Here is a 21,129-nt window from a genome sequence, read left to right on the forward strand (position 1 = left end):
CAAGAGACAATTGTCATGTCGCCTTTCAAGTAAGCAATGACAAAATTCTCAACAGTCATTCAAGGTCATTGCCGGAGCATTAATCTTTTACCTAAACAAGCTTTAAAACAGCCAATTCAGTGGCACAAACAGTCCACCATGGTGATTCGGGTACTTCATTGTTCTCATTATACATTCAGGACACTAATTTATTTGTTTAATCCAATTATTTGGTGACTCTATTCTGTGGATTTCTCTGTTTCCTTTATCCCACAGTCAATAATCCTTAACCTCCCTCTGAGCCAGGCAGAGATTCCATGAATGCCCACTGGGTTGTCAGCCCCGAGCAAATGTACTCTGATCAATTGTACACGGTCAGCATGGATGTTTGACTGAATAATCTGCACCTCCCTGTCTTAACATGTGTGTGTGTGCACACAGAATCAATATTCCAAACAAGATAGGTTGTTGTTTGTATGCAGCTTGAATGCTGATTTGATAAGCATGGTGAGCTTTTGATGTAAATTCTATTTTCTTAGTTTCAGAAGAAATAAACAGTTGACTTTATTTTGGAAAGTATGTATTAGGGTGTTTCTCCCTGGTGTTTACCAATGTTGACAGTGGTGGTCAAAAGGGTTAGTAGAGTTCAGGGTTTCTCAAGCATGCCTTAAAGAGGCTGAGAAGAAGCAACATCTAGATGTTGTTCTAGTTGGTTGCTTGGATCCATCATCAACTACAAGGGTTAAACAATATGATGCATTTATAACTGCAGAGGTAGCCAACATGCAAAAATCACATCATTTTAATCAGTCAATTATAGATGTTGACATTGGAGGGGCACTGAAAAGCTCTAATGCCAGGATCACAGCTCTATGATATGAAGTGTTTCCTAATCCTTCCTCCTCCCCTTCTCACTGGAGATCAAAAGAAATGCTGGAATTGCTTCCCATGGCACATTTGAAACATTTGACATTGTAATACTAAAGTCATTTACCACAGCTGCATTTGGTTTTTGCTATTAATTTTCGAGATGTCGTTTTCTTATTTTGTTTGACGTGCCTAAGACATGCAGAAAGATTCATCATTTGAAATCTTACCGTGCAGCTCAAAGATAATCTTGACACATGCCTTTGACCTAAATTCATAATAATGCGTCATGTTATTAAAAACCTGTTATTTTGCTTGAAATTTTCTATTGACCACATTTCAGGTTGTGTAAGAGATGGACATTTCCTGATATGTGAGTCCTCTTTGTCCTGCTTTGCAGTCTGTACGCTATTTTTCACTGAAATGGTAATGGTAATTATTTTGTGAGAAGGAGAAAGAAAGGTGTGAATGGTCAGCATCACTTCCTGGTAAAATAACCCCCATGCCAAACAGTTTTCTTCCAAAGCTAATCTTCTATTTGCATATTAAAGGGTATGAAAGACGCATACAGAACCATAATCCCTAGCTGTCCTTGTGTTTTTCAAGACCAAGCACTTGGTGCACAAAAAAAGCAACAGAGAGCCTTAGAGAGCATTGCGAACAGCAAAAGGAGGCCTATTCATGCCTATACCACACGCTTTTAAAATCGCTGAGGGTGGCATGCACATTAAACATTATAATCAGGCCATATTTGAATTTCAATGCAGAGCAAATGAAAGGTGTTGGAATGGGATTTGGATACTTTTATTTTGGAACTGAAATAGAGTGTATCAGCGCTGGCACTAGGACAGATGACTTGTCAAAAATCAAAATAGCATTTCCATAAATTGTTTTGTTTTGCTATTTCCTACCTTTTTGCCATATGTGTTTCAATAAAATTGGACAGACATATAAGCCATAGACCGCTAGCTAATTCAACAGATTAATGACTGAATAAATAATAAAAGTTGTCCCTTTTAATTATCTTGGCAGGTGCAGAGAAAAAAAATCAAGCTATTTGATCTGCTTCTCTTCCATCATGCGATTTGCGGTGGGGAACAATAACATATCCACTCATTGAGCTCTATGCGAATAAAAAAACACAAACAACTTTTGTCAAACAGCAGCTAGCACACTTCACAGTTAAGCTATGGGCCTCATTACAAACACTCAGAGGCTAACACTTCAAGAATCAAACTTAATTGGCTGCCTGAAGATTGCATTTTTATGCAGCAATTTATTTAAGTGTTTTTGATGTCAGATGATATACGCAGGAAAACTTCTGTGGGAGGCTGAATGGTGAACTAACTGTAATTACCCTCTGGCAAGATCACACAACACAGGCAAATGTGTAGAGAAGAATTTTTAATCCTATGTCTGTGAGTGGGATTGAGTGTGAAGATCTGCTGAGCGAGCAGAAATACTTGAGTTTGGAGGGTCAAGGCATTTACTTTGGCTACAGGCAGGATTCAGTGATGCAACATTTACTAATATGTAGTGCATCTTAGTTAGCAAAGGATGCTAATAGAAACTTGAATTCCTTTTACGTGCGGTCGCTACAATGTAACAACATAATAACATAATTGAAAATCCCTTTTCTACAATTTTTTACAGACAACAATGAACCCTCTCTATCGCCTCACGACTCACTGAAGCTTACACACTAAATGCAGCACCTCTTTATTTACTTTTGTTTTCTTAAATGCAGAGTAGCTGTTGAGCAGGCTGTGGAGCTGCACTGATTGTTCGGTTAAGAGGCCAGAGAGAGACTTGTCCCTGGGAGAGGCCTTGGAGATGACAGTGGAACTTAATTAATATGTAAAATGTATTGATCATTGCACTGCAGGGAAATCAACTGCCATCTTCTACCATTTTGGGGCCCTAGAGTACCATAAATAGGTTGTTTTAAATATTTCAACCATATCAAATGCAAGCAATAGATGTTACAGGGATATATGGGACAGAACTTCACTGTAAATCGTGCCAAATAAAATTACAAGGGAACTTGAGCGGAAATTTGAACAGAATGGATTTTTTTAAAGGAAATTTTGTGCATCCTTAATAAAGGAGCATTTCTCCCTTCAAACAATAGATGCTTTAGCTTTGGATTAAATAACAATTTCCTGTGGGTAACTCCCTGCTAGTTATAATGAAAATGCTAAGCAGCAGGATTTGAATTGGACCTGCTTGTATCTTCAGAGTTAAGAACAGTGGTGAGAAAAGCAACGAGGCCTGGAGAATGGAGTCAACCTGGTTTGTTTCCAAAAGTCCTGCAGTGTGTCAGTCTCCTGCAACTAACAAAGGATTACTCCCCAGCAAGCGAACATTCATTGCAAAAAAGTGGAGGGTGGGTGGTTGTTGGGGAGGGGGGGACAGAAAAGCCCCAAACTTGGCAGGGATTCCTTGAGCCCTGTAGGGATTCACGAGGCCTCTGCTTTTAAAAATAGGTTGATTGTACTTTTACCAATCCCAGTTTGACTAAAAAAAGACTGAGAGGAAATAAAAGGAAAGACAAAAAGGGAAGAAATAAGTACAAAGAGAACAAGAGAGTGTTTTTGTTCTTAGCTGCCATTGAAAAAGGCCACATGCTGAGTGCCTGGCTGACACAAGGGATCTTGACACCCTCATCAAATGCTAAGTTGTCAGGAGACATCCTGCATTCCCAAAACTTCACATTTCAAGTGACAACAACCTCATTGTGAAGGGTAGTCTAATTAAATCTTGTTACTTATGCACAACTATAACAGTGAAGGCAAAAAACAAACTTCCCATACTACAACATTATCACATAGTTTATCACATAAGTGTTTTTTTTTATTATTTAACAGTCCATACAAGCTAACAAATGGCTTACAAGGTCATATTGGTGAACAGATTATCAGCCACCGCATCCTCTGGATTTACACACCCTGTCTACACCTACTTTTAATTGTTTTCTGGAGATTCAAAATCTAGGACAATTTTGGGTCAATGATCTTAAAGTGCGCGCATTTTGTTGTAAAAAGTTAACTAGAGCATGCAAATATATATAAATATTTGTGTTTTGACTTCAAAGGATATCAATTCTTCAAGACTAGTCACAATTTCAAAATTAGTTAATATAAAACCATACTATTGGAGCAGGTTCTTCTCTTTGCATGTATGGGCAAAGGCAGAGCTCAGTTACGTGACCCCAGTGCTTCCAAAGAGGGAGCAGACGGCTCAGATGAAGTCAAACTTAATCTTCCACTTGACCGGACAACATTAGTACTGATTCGGGTACATGTGAGAAAAACGCTCTGCGAGTTAAAGAGCATTAAAGGTAAAGGATCAAAACATTTGTTTGACATGTTTAACAAAACATGCAAAAAGCAATAATTTCAGCTCTGCTCGCATTCTCCCATCCAACATGTGTTAACCGCACCAGGCTTGTTGCCTACAAACTAATTGCTACGAAAACATTAGTGTACATAGAGCTAAAGATGTACGTTATGTAAAGCTCTATGTGCCACACTTTATCTGCAGTTCAATCTATGCCACAAGTTCTCATGGACAATGAGACAGCAGCCCCCACACTCCCAAACCAGACATGTCCCTTGTAGGTGCTGTATCTGTGTGCAGAGTCCCCATCAGCAACAGACAGAGGAGGACAGGGATCAGTGACATTGACTGATTTCATTCTTCTTAAACGTCACCCAGTTTCCGTTTAATTAAGGTAGATATTATTGAGTCTATGTGGTGACTTTGCTTTTGTAGATATGGATGAACGAATTTCCACCCAGCGGTATGTTTATTAGGCTCTAATCCAACAGTCCTGCAGTAAATCCTCCTTTATGAAGGTGATAATGTTCAGTTTGTGTTCAAACTCAGAGGAGTTGATTTAGTTTTGGAGGATGTTTTTGTGCTGCCGTTAAACTGTTGTGCAGGAGATTCTGTTGTTTAGTCAGTTCTCAGTAATTGTTTTATGACATGCAGTTGCCGGCTAATTAATCATTCTTCCTATCAGCTTCTACTGTAGCTAGTATAAGCATTGGTTAACATTCCAGCTCTGCAGACATAGGTACAGAAACAGGTCACAGTCGGAAGTGGGTTATTTCAGTCAAAGCTCAACTTAAGAATTTAAGTGCTCTACCCCAAAACAGATTAAAGGGATAGACTAAAGATATAATTGTGAGAACAAACTGATCCAAGAAATGTGCTGAATACCATCCATCAATCGGCCCATCCATTATCTGTAACTGCTTATCCTGTTCAGGGTCACAGGGGGGCTGGAACATATCTCAGCTGTCATTGGTCGAAACTGAAACAGGTCTTCAGTCTCTCCCAAGGCCAAGACATACACAGATGGTCAACCATTCACACCTATGGACAACTTTGCTTAAGTTTTATATTGTAACTTTAGTTTAGTTTTAACATTACAAAACAATGTTGAAATAGGCAGAGCACATAAACGAGAACACATATCAGTTGTAATAAAAACACCCTCCATGATACATTATTAGCCTCAACATAGGAAAAAAGAATTTCCAGACATGGACTTTACATACAGAAGTGACATCAACAGTGGAGCTTATAAAAAGGGAATGAACATTGCTTTTCAGGATCCATCTTGCTGCAACACTCAATACGGTTCAGATATTTTAATCCTGGAAAATTGCATAAGCTATGTAATTATACAACAAAGGTATGCCCCATTAAGGGTAATTCCCTCTGTTTACTGTCAGTTTATGGAAAAACACACTCATTACTGTATCGAACATTTATCTATAATGCATATTCCTACTCACGGCATAAATGAATGCATGTGAGTGCCACACTCCCTGCATGATAAATCTTCTTTCAATTGATTTATTTATCTTCTATACCACTGCCTTAAATACAAACACACCTTCCCTGTCATCCTTGCACACAGAGAATGTGCAGACTATGTGTAGCAGTGACAGTAATGTGGAAAAAAGCTGAAAAACTCATCTTCTGTCCCAACGCATCAATCAAAAGAAATGATCCCTAAATAGAGCTGTAAGGTCTTGGATATACAATGCATTAAGGTGTACAAAGATGGATAAAAAAGCAATGCATATATTTACAGAGGTATTTTTATAGTTTAAATGTATTATAAAAACAGTGATTCAGAGATCATTTTTAGGTTAGGTCATGTTAAATTCCCTGTACCGTATGTTGAAATACCAGCAGGTGAACTATGAGGCTGATGAAGTTGCAAACTGACAAGAGACAAGGTTTCTATTCAAATCAATGAACTCCCTCAAAAACCTAACTTAACTGAGTTGCATTAGACCAAAACAAAGTGCTACAATCGATAGAAAACGAATGCACTCAGAGTTGCCACACTAAAAAAAACAAACAAACAAAAAAACATTAGGTTTCTGAACGATAGTATACCAGCACAGATATGTGGAAGTGGAAATCAAACTTTCAGTTTGTCACATTTTCATAAATGTCAGAAATAAAACAAAAAATGCTTTTGTAAATGTAGAACTTTTATTGTTTCGAGGAGGGCTGTAAACTATTATTTAGTCCACTCAAACAGACATTGCAGGTGTGCAATTTACAGCCATCAAGGTTTGGTTTCCATCCATATCACAAGAGGTACTATTTCCCAGTTACATGTACATACTGTGCAGAAATACCAGACCCGGCTGCAGAAACACAAAAAGAAAGACATAAATAAATAATGTCTGGGTTGCGCTAATATGGGATTAGGCATATATGTATTGCTTTAAATATTCTGAAACATCTATCTGGCTCCCCAGTGATCCTGTGAAGACTACAGGTCAAAAGTAGCCAAACAAGGGCAGCAATAACCATCCTGTCATGTACAGGATGTTGAGGAGAGATGATAGGAAAAACATAAAGACAGGCAACGTGGTAAAACAGACACAGCAGAAAGATCAGACACGACAGGAGCACAAATCAGATGAAAGGCAGTTTTTAATTTTTAGATTAACTAAAAAGAGCATTTCAAAGGTGACATAAGTGGTAAATAACACCTATAAACATAATTACATAAAATCTTTGCTGAGACTGCCAGATACATACAGGCAAATAGAAACACAGAATGGGAGAGGGGTGGGGGTGTGTGCAATGCAGTGCCAGGTTATAATGCGTGATATTTTTGGCTACATTCCCATCACCATCTCTAGGCGATTTGCAACGTACTAGAAGACCACAGCTCTATTTTACCCTGTGGCTCAACTTTGTGAGAGCCAGGCAAAGAAGGGGAATTAAAATGATTTCCGGGACCTTTCTCTGTTTACGTCCAAATTGCTCTAACCTCATTACAAATGTTACTTATTTATATTTCATTTTCACAGCTGCCTTTTTTTCTTTGGGAACTATTATTCTTCCAAAAGTCCTCTTCTTTAAACCTGAGAGCCACAGTTATTTAAATAAAGCAGTGGCGAGCCTTCTCCATGTTTAAATCCTTCTTTAGAATAAAGCTCATTATCATCCACACATATAATCTCTTAAATTAGTGCCAAACGCCCCAGCTGGTAAAAGTGGGCTGCATAATTTGCTAAGGGAGCCTAAAATGAACACATTATCTTTTAGAGTGAAATCTTTAAAGGGAGATAACATAATATATAGTATTTAGCCTGAAGTCAACTGACATGCCAAGACAAAGAATAGATAAAATAATACATACAGGTGAGAAGTGAAATATTTCACTCACAGAGTTTGCATATATTTCAAACTTTTAACCCTCTAGCTTTTAGAACTAAACAGAACAATTATCCTTAAATCATGAAATAAAAACTTCAGTTAAGCGTGGGTCTAAAATGATTACACAAAAACAACATTAATATAAGAAAATTATTGTCACAAAATACCAAAAATTGGTCAGTTTAGCACCTTTTAAAACCCTATTTTTTCTGCAAGCCAAACTGGCTTAAGCTTAAAGCTAAAGAAAAAGACTGCACTGTGTCAGCCCTATCTGTTAGAATGGCTGTCCTTTTTGCCCATGAAAGCTGGGATCAGCTCCAGCACCCCTGCGACCCTGAATAGGATACACGGTAAAGAGGATGGTTGAATTATATTTATATGTACTTTCACTTGAGATTGGTTAATTAGTTAATTCTAGACCCAGCCAATTTTTTTTCTTTTTTTTTTGCAAAGGCAGGCTTTTCAAGCAATTTGGTTCTTTAGACTGAAACACCCTGGTGAACAATTTGTGACATTGATGAGCAAGAAGGCAATGTGCAAGATGAGGTTATCACTTTGTTAAACCAGCTTATGTAAATCTATAGGCGCTTTACATTTTTTCCTATTCACCCATTCACAATAACAATCACATGCACAAACACCAACGGGAGAGATGCTATGCAGGTGGCCAGTAGCCACCAGGAGCAACTAACCTGGGGTTCAGTCAGACACTTTGACTGATGGATAACTGCTCTACCTCATGGGCCACCATCACCCCCTGTGACATTTCTTACATTTCTTGACTGGCCTGAAGTGCAACTCACTATAAATAGAATTGTTCAACGATTATTAAATGTTACCATGATTGTATGTATTTATGATATTGATAAAAATATACACAGTGTTTAAAAGAGGACATGTCCTTTTCATATCTGGAGCGCAGAAATACTAACTTAAAGTAGGCATTATTGTGTTTACAATACTGAGAAAAGCTTCATTAAAATACTTACTATGCAAAATTAGACTTTAGCAATATTCATTTATACAGACTCTGAAGCCTGTTTCAGACATGAACGCTTGAGAATGTCTGGATGATCAGGTCCTGACATGGTTAGGAGTTTCCCTTTCAGACAAGTAACCAACATTGGGAGACAGTCCATGCAAGATGTGTTCTCACTTGTGAAGAAATACTCCATGCATTTGGGCGAGGGGTGGTGCTCGGGCACTTCAAGCAGGGGGCAGGCTATGAAAGCTTTGCTTCATAATCCAGTCGTATAGCACAGAATCTTGTGCGGTAAGTTGAATTTGTTTGACGACTTCCAGGTCTGCTCTTACCGACAGTAGTTCACGAATTTCATTGTCCTTGCTGTTCAACATTGTTTTGTTTTTATGAATGAATGAGTTCTTTACCTTTGGGTGTTTGCATTTGCCTGGTTTCGCGGCAGTTGCAGGAAATGGACGTCATCATCACGCCCATTCACTTGTTGCGAATTCTCCAGAATATTACTTCCTCTATTCACAAATGAGCTTGGATGGAGATAATCCGGACAGCACAAGGGAGCTGGCTGGGTAAAATCAGAGTAACGGCCAACAGACTTCGCACATACACAGACTTTATCTGGAGGGGGTGTAATGTCTGAATTCCAGTGCATGTCTGAAAGGGGCTCCACGTGGTTGGTAAACTCGCTTTTTGGATTCAAACAAGGATTGTAAAGCATTCATGTGCTTTACCAAGCCATCCATGTAAGCCATCCATATCTTTATAAACTATGTTGCATGTTTCATAAAAGCTGAACAATCCGAATCAAAATCACAATCAGCTATATTGGCCAAGAAAGCCAAAACATACAGGGTATTTCTTCTGGTTGTTGACAGCTTTTAAGAACATATAACTTATAATAAAACATAGAAAAGACAACAGACAACATAATAATTATCTAAAGAAGGCAAAGATAGGTGCAGTGTGTTTGGCAGTTAGAAAACAATTTGGGGGGAGTGCATTTAGTCGTGTGTGAGGTATATGAGCTAAGGGGATGGATGGATTTTTCCATGAAATGGTGAAATATCTCAGGTTCAACATCTGATATGTTGTTTATGTTCTACTGCGAATACAATACAGGTTGATGAGATTTGCAAATCATTGCATTCTGTTTGTATTTAGGGTTTAAACATAATTCCAATTCCAATAATACATTTTTTGAATGGGGTTGTATTATTATATGCAGTGTTTAGAGTAAAACATGGATAGCAGCAGTGTCACAGTAAGTAGTAGGTTAGTTGTAAATGAGAAACTGGGCTCTGCAACGTCTGCCAGTGGGGAGAAGCTGGAAGAGGTTGTCTGAAGGGTAAAAAGGGGTCTGTGGTGATTTCCTTCCTGGCTCTCATTATGTTCAAGTCATTGGACAGGGGAGTACCGATCATTCTTCCATCAGTTCTTGATACCTGCAATTTGGTGTGAGTGTGAGGTTGCGTGTGTGGGGTCCTCTAGAAACCCACTGTCATTTCCACAGTCTTAAGCATATTCAGCTCCAGTTTGTTTTTAGTGCACCACAGTGCCAGCTGATCAACTTCCCATCTGTGCGTTGTCTCAGCCTCATCTTTGATCAGACCAATAACGCTTGTGTCATCTAAAATTTAGGACTTTGACAGTTAAAGAGTAGCATTAGGTGCAGTTGTTTGTGTAGAGGGTGAAGAGCAGAGGACTCATCCAACTCATTAACAGTACTGGTTTGCCATGAGCAGGATGTAACTTTTCCCAACCTGCTGATTTTCTGAAAATTTGAGTGAAGACTGGGGGCAGCTGACCAGCACAGGCTTCCTGACAAGAGGGGCTGAGTTTATATTGGTGGCTTCTGTAATTTGTAACATCCTGCAAAATGTTCCCTTATATCGGTACAAGCATGGCGGCCGGCCCTGCCAATGAGACCCCCCACCATGCCTACACAATAGGCAAAAAAAAAAAATTTATCTAGTGATTTTACGACCACAATCAATCTGCTTCTTTTTAACATCTCACAGGTAGGTATGAGGGGATTCTGAGAGCCATTCTTGTTAATGTTGTGTTAAAATTTCACTGCCTGTCCTACATCCACTCCAATCCCTTTTTACTGGGAGAATGAGAAGCAGCCGTTAAAAAGAGACAGCCATTGTTGACTAACTAAAGACCGTATGATTTGTCCGTTGCGGTCCTTAAACGCACCAGTTTTCCCTCCCTCCCCAGCTCGGTGACAGCAGGAGCAGCGGTAGAGTGACATAATGAGTGAATGAAGAGAGGGAGCGGCATTAGCCAGAACAACTACGTAAAACAGAGAAACAAGCTTTTCTCATCATTACACAGCATTTATGTTCTAAAACACAAACTTACATGGTCACACCTCCACACAACCCTGCAGGAAGGCCTTTGTATAAACACAACTGAAGTGCACATTTCTCTTGTCAGCTCCTCCATGGTGTCCTTGTTCTGCAGGTGTGTGCGTGCAAGTGACCTGAAACTGGATGCATTTAATGTTTACAATGCAGAGCACTGACATTAGATCTGACAATGCGATTTTGTGCTGTTAACACAAATCCACACATAAGCAATATTAAATTGTATTGATGGGATGTTTAAGTTTGAACCTGATATATCAGACTACACATGGTAAGCAAAACAAAAGTTACATTTTTATTATAATTCAGTTTTTAAAAATGCGATATTTATGAAAATAGTACGGTTAATGTCTTCAGTCATGTCTTTTCTAACTGGCAGGATTGGCAGAAATATTCTGTTGTATATGCCATCACCATAAACAGCCAGTTAGAGGAGGAACATCCAAGAAGGCTTTAATTGAGGCCCCCAGTGAGCCATACAGAAGAAATTATTTGCGTGCAATAAATACATCGTATTAATATTCACTTGTTTTACTTGACCCTATATGGAATTTACCAACCAAAAGGTACTGAAAGAGAACCAAACCTCTATTATCCTCTTGTCACCATGCCTTCGAAGGGAAACGCTGTCTTGCAATGCTCTACACACTATTGTGGCATCACCAAGAAACGCTGTTTTTGAACATTTGAGCAGTTTCTCTCGGCCACCTTGAGCTCCTTTGTCACCAAATTTATAGGCATCTAGCCCCATTATTATGCTTCCTCTATTATTTTATGGAGAATAAAATGGTTTACAGTTACAAATAAAGTTTAGAAGTTCTAACTGCAGGATCTACTTAACACATTGACATTGATACGTCAACTTTCATTGGTTGAAAGCAGAGTCTGCCTCCTCTCATGCTCCCTGTAGCTCTGTTACACAGTCCACTTGGTGCAGGTGAAAGCCCAGCAGCTGCAGTGCATTGTCCAGGATGGATGTGCTGGGCCAGGTTTCATTGGAGCAGATCAAAGCAGAAAGTGCAAAGTCCATGTTTGTTCTATTCAGAAATAGCAGTTTGTCCGTTTTGTTGCAGGGAGCAGATACTTACAAGATACATTAATGAGCGCTATGCGAAATTCCCGCTGCTGTAGCTTCACACATGTGCCAGAGCAGTTTCCCCTAGGATCCACAGACAGCCACGAGTCCCCCAACTAAGATTTAAAATTACATTTCTGGATATATATTAAGACTGGTAAAAGACTATGTGGAGTAGATCGTCTGATATTAAGCAGGTCATCTCTGGTATACAGATATAGCCATTTAAAGTGTCTGTCTCTGTCGCATGTCACTTTTACGCCAATTGCTCATCTTTTGTCCCGCAGGATGGCATGTGATTACAGTATATGGTCTGTAGGTGCCACTCAGCTTACACTACGCACACATCATAGTCCATAAGACAACGTAAAGTATCAGTAGTACTGTATTTACACGACCAACGTACTGGAGTAAAGGATATATTTAGTATTAGGCAAGACCAGTCACATTTTATATTAAGGCTGGGCACAAATGCAACAAGATGAGAGGGAGTGTGGCAAGCAGATAAACGGTTTCACCTGTATTTGTAAATAAAAAGAGAAATTGAATGCCAACAGAAATTTACTCCAATGAGGACAGAAACTAGCCCGATTGCAGAAGGGAAGGGTACATATCAAGACAAAATCTAGGGAAACTAAAGAATTAGTGGCTGTGGCTGTATCAGTGTGTATGTGATCACATCAGTCTAACGTTATCCAGGTAAAATCATACGTGTCATTTTTTATTCTCAAGTAAAATTGGTTTTAGCTGGGAATTACTGCAGCCAGCTGGTGATGTTTTTTTATTCATCAAGTAAAAGTTATTTTGATAACGTGATTTGTTCTAGCGCTGTTTTGCTCTCATTATCATCATCCTAAACAAGAAAACTTTAATGAGAAAACAGAAGCCAAACCGCCTTCTGGGAATCACCAAATAGTTTACTGCAGCAGAACAACAGATAAACAATATGAGCGTGGTTACAGAAATAGGAGGAGAGAGAATAAAATGTATTTGGTCATTCGCCAGTCTGCGTCACACTCACATGCCTACGTCTCTTTGGTGTCAATATGGACACAACGCTGCTTCTCCCTCCTTTGCTAAACTCTGCAAACTGTGGTTGCCTAGGTGAGGAAAAGGTCCTTCGGGTGTGAAGACCCTGACGGTGTCTCGAAATGCCCTGCCTCTCCTTCTCATCCCGAAAAGGACCATAGTGACGTTCAAGCAGGCCAAACTTAACTCCATGTTTAAACTTTATCAAAAGCTGATGTCCTGTGATAAACCACAATTTTAATCACTACAGCGATGTTTTCTAAAACCTTAATCAATATCAACTAATTTTAAGCCTTTCGTAAGTACCTGGATTAATCTTATTTTCTTCTATCATAACCTGCATTTATCTTTGTAGTTATTAAATCAATAAATATGAATTTATATGTTCAATGATGTGTTGTTTATTCTTTTGGTGATAACAGACAGAGATCAATTATCTGGACAATTCACTGCCTTGATGTGTGAGTGATCCATTTGTTCTGGTTAATCAGTGATTAACTGGTTTAAAAGAAGTGATCCTCATTGATCAGGTGCCCTACAATGAGGAAAAATTATTGATTAATGTGCATATTTTCTACACCAGTGATTGACAATCTCCTGAAAGTCTTCTTGCCACTAACAGTCACATACACCAGCAAATCCACTTTAAAGTCAGTTTTATGTGTTGTTGATTATCAAGGCACATCTGCAGTGCAACACTGTGAAAAAGCAAATTGCACCAGTCCTCCTGAAGTTTCTGTATCAGTGGTTTGCCGGCCTCCTGATCCCGACAGATGAGAAGGTTGATGCTACAGCTGCTGCAGCAACTCCCATGGACCCTGAGTGTCTCCCTGATGCTTACATCTCCAGAGATGTTGCCTCTAAAGAGAGCAGCCAAGCTGTTTGTCCTTGACCAAGCATCCTTCATGGACATCAAGCATGAGAAGGACCACTGCCTACTACTACTACTATTTCTGCCCATGCATACGCAGAAATAGAGGACCATTTATATTTTCAGTTGATGTGAAAAAAATGCCAGAGAGAGAATAAAACATAAATTCAACTAGTCTCTTTCTGCATTTTGCTTCATGTTTTTTTAGTATAATAGTGACTAACTGTGTTTAAATTTGACAATAGAGCTGGCAAATTTTTATCAGCCTGCAAGATCATGGGTGAGATATTTATGGATGTACAGTATGTACAGTATGTAGACCTAAATGCTTCAACAACCTTTTGTCTTTGATAAAATAGTAGCAAAATCAGCTACAAAATAACAATCATCTTGATGTCAGTAGAAAACAAAGCACAGCGTTATTTATTATCCCAGTTCACAATGTGAAGACATTTTAAACAAAATGGAGGGAAAGATAAACGACATGGTGTTTGGTGTTTATAGAAAAGTAATGATGATCATTTAATGGGGTGACACAATTAAAGGAGGTGTGTTTCAACCAATCTTCATAGGTAAAGGACATCATGGTCATCCAAAGGAGGGGTTGCATTCAACCTGATGTCCTTGGAAAAAAAAATTGCACACCCAAATCTGCAAAGGTTTTGGCACCCTTGAACCTCTGTGGATTTGGGTGACGGGTTTGCTGACTGTGCTTTAAACGCTTCAACCCACAGCTACACACTGCATCTTCACCAAGCTGCAGCCACCACAATTGCTGTGGTGCTGTGACATTATTACAGGTCAGGAAAAAGGCCACAGAGAGACTAATTCACTCATAAATCAAGTGATAAATCGACATTCAACTCGCACGTAAGGCTGCGTCATGTGTCACCAAACCCAAACATGACATCCATAGTAACCTCAGTTGTCAAGAAACCTATATGTGGCACACTTGTTGAGTGGCTTCTCTCTCTCTGAGCAGCAGGAGGTAAAACAACTCCGTGTGGCAAGCCATTTCATTTCTAATATCATGTGTTTGATCAATCTCCCCTGCAACGAACAGGCAGTGCAGTGGAGGCAATCATTCAACATTTGTGGCAGGTATGCGGTATTGACTGAGGGAAGATGAACCGTGGGTATGCAGGGATGTGTGCCTCTGTGTGTGTGTATGTGGTGGAAAGAGAGGGGGTGCAAGTGCTTGAATTTTAGCTTCCAGTTTTCAATCTGAGCTGAGATTTCCTGAATTTGTTTCAGAAAAAAATTGAAACTTAATTTGAAGTCTTTTTATCTCCAGCTGTTATCATAGACAACTTCAAGTGGTGTTTAATCGATCTCATGGTACTTACTAAATGTTGCAATATTAATTTTTATTACTTTTGCAAGAATTATTTAACATTCAATCATTTTCATTTGTAAAAAACTGACAAAGTGGAAAGGGTCACTCCTGCTGTGCCTTGTCTCTCCCTCAAGGTTCCTGCTGATAGCTTCCTGCCATATTTAACGTCCTTTCATATCAATTACAAAGTCAAGTGGCTTGCCATAATTGAATTTGTGCTATGTGCTGATGTGCCCTGTTAGGAATCACTGTCTTGTTCAATTAAGAAGGGCCTTATTATTGGTCAAATTGCAAGTAGTCCCATTAATGTGTGGGGGAGAGATTTTATCCTTTAACTGACGTATTAATGTTGACATCCTCCCAGAGTTGTGCACTGTGATGGGTGTGAAGACTGTAAATTTAATTGACTGTCACTATGTCCTTGATTCTTCCTCCTCCAAGAAAGAAGTACTCAGTGAAGAAAAGAAAAAATATATGTTGTGAATCTACTGTAGCGGCAGTAGATAAATACACGGGGAGAGACGGATGATGAGCAGCTGCTATCTAATGGCAACCAAGGTCTTGTTGTGGTGGCGTTTTTTTTAATATACTGCTACTCTTCATCAGAGTGACAAGCCGGGGCCTCGGACTATCCGTTATAGAAACTAGTAGTGGAAAGGTGATTATGTATTCTATTTTAGATTGGGAACACATGTCGGAGAAAAGCGTTTCACATAACAAAATGATGCATTCACACTGAGCAAGTCTTTTGGGTAATATATTGCTGGAGTTACTGGGAGACTGTGGAAAGGTAAGCCTCATTTGTCTAGGGACTCATCAATGTCTGGCAAAAAAATGGGAACTAATGGCTATACAGCAGAGGGGAGGTGAGAGGCTAAATTCATCACAATCAATGCCAGGGAATATGATGGTGAATCTACTGTCAGCAGTGTTCACTGTGGGGACATGTGCTAACAGTTTTGTTAAGGCGCGACTTTTAGTGAATATAAAATAGAAATGTTTGTTTGTGATGATTTTAAAAACATGCAGTTATTGTGATTAGACAAAGCTATTGTCTCTGCAGTGATCACGGGCGTAAGTGGCCAGTGACACTTTCCCCGGCTTCCCTGCTTATAAATTAAAATGGCTTCCTAACTACTATGTAATGTTAACTAAAACTTAAATTTCAGTTTGGTTTCAAATTAAACAATGTTAAAATACCATGAAATGAAGTGAAATGAAGCCATGAAAAATTCCCTGACTATTGCTCTAGTTTTTCACTGCTTAAAGACAAAAAAAAAAGCATGGCCTCGTTGGATGAAAAAAAAACACAACAGGTTTAGTTCTTAAGGCATCAAATGTGTGTTAACAAACATGCTACATGCTGCTGAACTGTTCCCTGAGCAAGAGGCATCGCAATAAATGTGTATGACCAAAACTCGTGATGCCTGGGTAATACAGGTATTGCATAAAGCTCTGAATACCAAAGATAAGCAGACATAGCAGTTCACATAATGCAGATGAATGCCGATGCCCGTGAAATATTTTAGAAAACTACTATCACCATATTTAGGTAATATTCAGCTTGCTTAGTCACTTTTGAAATGCAGGTGCATGCCCTTTTTATTCTATTCTGTATTCTGGCATCAGTGCCTAAAGTCATTCTCTGCAACCTCTGAAGCTCCTTCTGACTATGATTGTAATCCATGTTCAGAAGTCAGAAAAGAATAACTGCATAGTTATTACTTCAGGGAAAGTAAAGTGAGACCTTACATGAACTCCTGAGTTTCTATTTCAAATCAAATAAAATGAAGCTATATGCACAGAAATAGGATTCTGCTCTATTCAGCTTACCACCAAGTAACGGACATCTATTTTGCAGTAAGGCACCAGTAGCCAACAAGGGAGCTAATTGTGTGTTCAAAACTATAACACCAAAAGCCATTTTCAGACTGCAGAACTATCTTTTTAAAGAATAATGCAATATAAACACACCACCTAACCAAGATTTTATTCACGATTTCCCAAATTTAGAAGGAGCTAACTTCTGTTTGCTTAAATGACCAGACAGATTTACAGCATATTATTGTTTTGCTGAAGTACAGCAAGTATTTCATAAAAGCTTTAACAGTCTGATACTCAGTGTCTGTCTGCTCCAATCTAGGTTTTTGAAACAGGTACAAACCATTTTACTTCAGTTTGTATGTGTACTGTGACATCATACAGATACCTCAAGTACCAGCAAATTTTTGTACCACATCAGACTTATTTGGATCAAGTGTACACATAACCAAAGAGCAAAAACAATATTAATACACTCATCATTTTGCATATAAAGGCCACAAACAACTACCAAACTCTACATGCTCAACAACTTCGATGCAGCAGAATTCAAAGCTACCACAAGACACTTCATACTTGACAAACGACAGGGCACTGAAGCCCAAAGTAACTGCTGAAATGAATGGTAGACTGTAGATTGTACATCACGGACTGACAAGATACAACGTTGTAACAGTATTCAAGAATACGGTTTTACTTTAACATCTAACTCGATGTGCTGTTTTAAGCAAAAATATACATAATTATTCTGTTCACCCAACCGTTCAGGCCATATCAGCATTCTAACAAAGAGGAACCACAGCAGAGGACAAATGGATATGTTCTCCTACATATGCATGCTGAGGATTAGTATGGCAGATATACATTGTATGTTTTTGAAGCGTTCCACCCTGAGTACAAATGCAGACGAAGCATTACTCAAAGCTTGCTGTTCTGAATTTAATCATCTGCAGATAATGGCCATGCACATGCAGCACTGTTCAGGGGTTTCCAGAGTTTGTGTGGGTTTATTTGTGTGCATGTGTAAACCCAGTGCGAGGGAAAGCGAGCAACATTCATTGTCCCTGAGGGCGTCAATGAAGTCCTTTAATTTCCTTTAATGGCCTGATACAGGTTTGATTGTCTACAGTGATATTTTTTAAATAAATGTAAACATAAGAAATGGGACATTACAGAGTTTGTCTGAAGCTCGTGTTATCTAATTACAGATTTAATCAGTAACTAATGAATTTCAACTCTGCCCACATATTTTCTAATGAAATCGCAGATACAAATAAGAAAACCACACTGTATTTGGCATTTAGGTATTGTGATGATACTATCAGCCTGATTTTATTCAACCTGAAAAAAAAAATTAAGAATACAACCAAACTGCTTAAGTGTTGTCTTATAAACAAAGAAATTGTAAATGGTGTTTTTTTTCCCAAAAATATACCTGCCATCATACTATGATACTCACCTCCCTGCCCTTACTGTTTCTTTCCATTCCATAAAATAAAAGCAATTTCAAACTGGATTTCATTGCCCAGAATCGCTTTTACAATGGTGCTTTAACTTGCAAGCAGTTTGGCTTCTAATAAAGCTGTACAATCTAAAAGTGAAGGAACAAAAAGGCATTCTGGCTCAAATAGGGTGTTCATTTATCAGTGGATATGTTTCGAATCCTTGCCCAAGGCAATGGCTCGGGAAGCAGCCGAGGAGATAGCCCAAGGGACTTCGGCTCAAAAAGCAGAAAAGCCTTTGATGAGCCTTGGGCCATTCGTACACCTTTGTCTACTATGCAGAGGTAGAACCCAGACGCAAGCAGCCTCTGGATAGTAAATAAAACAGATTGCCAGAAGACCTCTTTATGTTTCATGTTAGCCTATGTAAATGTTTTTCTAGTTTGCATCTATTCTCTTGTAAAACATAATTATTCTTCAATCTATAAAAGCATGAGGTGCAACAAACATTGTAATAGGCAGAATTTGACTAAGGCTAAAATCTTTCATGCAAAATGCTTCATGAACACTGAAAGAAACTATCCTATTTGTTCAACCACCCACTCACTGATAGCCTTTAACCTAGGGCCCGATTTGAGACACGCAGACATTATTACATGTGACTGGACCAAGATCATTGGCTCACCTCCATTCTCTGTAATATTACAAAACTACTCAAATGCGTTGTGTTCATTGCATCTGCTGGCTATGTTTGATAATACCATGGTTTAGGAAGAACAGTGAATTGTTGCAAATAGCATAGCAATGACCAACAAAACAAACTAAAACACTATGTAAAAAGTTGTGTATTTAAAAAAAACAAATAAATCACAGCATTTGTCTCCTCTTGTTATGTAATTTAGCAGTATGCTGTAAACCCTTTGAGAATGGGGTTATAACCTTATGCATTAAGAGGAAATTGAAACAGGACAGTTCTGTTTTTCATCATTACTGGAGCCTTCAGCTCTAACTACACAAGGTGATCAGAAATAAGCAGAGCCTTATAATCTTGGTATGTTCCAGGGACCGTCTGCTCCAATTAATGCAGCTGTTGTAAATATGTTGGATATTGTGAGTAAAATAAAAACTTAAGTAGCTTTTTCTGTTTCGGTTTTCTCTTTGTTTCATTAGAACAGTAGGAAAATACAGTAGTTGTGGTAAAAAGACTTACCTGAGCCTCTCTTCGACACCACTTTCAGGCAATGGACCACAACGGCATGAAGCAGGATCAGAAGAGGAATGGGAGCTTTCATTTTTTTTTACCAGTCCTACAAAGAAACAAAGTTATTACAAAATTATTATTCTATACTGAGGCAGTTTGTGAATATTCTAAACCAAATCATAAAACGGGCACACCAATTTTAGCAGTGGATGCTCGATCAAAGTGTGAAAATAAAATAAATAAACCCTGCATGTTATAATTCAATAATTACAAAACATTTTTAAGTAATAAAGTCAGGCAGACCACCTGTATGTGCAGATTCAGTTCTCTACCATGTTTGTCTGTCTATGCTTTATTTATAACAGTGTCTCTTCAGGGACTCACTGTATAATCATAGAACATCACTTGATGATACAAATGTCAAGATGTATCTCTATCAAGGCAAACCTGGCTTTGCTGCTTTGTCATCTACCGACAGTACTAATCTAATCTCTCTCTTAAACAACATGACATAATCGGGTGCCCAGTTTTGCATTTTATCACTCTGTTAACATAAATGTTTTACACAGCTAGTACATAATAGTTGATAAAATATAAATCTGGACTAATATACAACTACTAACTATATAACAACCAACATTCTTCAACAGCAATTGTTGTGACAGCTTAAAAAATTATTGACAAAAGCACAGGTGCAAGTGGCTTATCTGTAGCCTGTACCGTAACCAGATGCAAATATGGCCAAAATATGCTGTACATAATGTTTATTCATATATCAGACCAACACAATTTTTAAATTATATTTTTGTCCCAACAATATCTCTTTCAGCCTTAGAATAAATATTAGTTAGATGCTTCAACAACTAAGTGTACATAACCCACTATATAATATGGTATTGGTGTTTATTCTGATGTGCAGCTTATAGCATTAATTAATACACTTGCTGAATGAACACATTAACTGGACTATAATTCCTATTTGGGTTTGGCTACTAAAGGATCATTCTGCCATAGACAAACCTGCCATCTCTGCTATGGCTCAACAAGATTTCCACGTAGCCTACAAGGGCACCTCGATTGGCATTTTACGGCCAAGAGGGGAAACCCTGAAAAGGTATGCGAATGTGGCCAGCAGCCAAAGATGGCAACATTGTCTCCTTGTCAAAAAGTATTTTGTTATTGGCCCTTGCTTCCTGCAACCAATGCCACCTTAGTAAAGCTAGACGCCACAACACAAAAACCTTTTTAATTAGTTTTCCATGTTGGGCACAAGCCTGCAACAGTAGCACAAAAGCTGTGGTCATTTTCTTTTGTTTGAACATTGAGAAAAATGACTGAATCACCAGTTTTGCTCAGTCTCCTTTGAGCTCACACTGATATTGTGGCCTGCTAAACATCACAGTAAATGCTTGTTAGAACTGAAAAGGTTAACACATGCTCATGCAATGCATTGTAATTAAT

General features: G+C 38.6%; 1 protein-coding gene across 2 annotated transcripts in view; it reads right to left on the bottom strand.

Annotated features, from left to right (window-relative positions):
• The window catches only part of LOC137108692 (interleukin-1 receptor accessory protein-like 1), a 233,356-nt gene that overhangs the window by 195,528 nt on the left and 16,699 nt on the right, over positions 1-21,129 (bottom strand). For both annotated transcript variants that reach the window (XM_067493597.1, XM_067493596.1), the window contains exon 2: positions 19,678-19,774. In XM_067493597.1, coding sequence (XP_067349698.1) covers positions 19,678-19,759 — 82 coding nt within the window. In that variant the 5' untranslated portion in view covers positions 19,760-19,774. The remainder of the gene's footprint in view (positions 1-19,677; positions 19,775-21,129) is intronic.

The sequence above is a fragment of the Channa argus genome, chromosome 23, assembly GCF_033026475.1.
Source record: "Channa argus isolate prfri chromosome 23, Channa argus male v1.0, whole genome shotgun sequence".
Taxonomy (NCBI): Eukaryota; Metazoa; Chordata; class Actinopteri; order Anabantiformes; family Channidae; genus Channa; species Channa argus.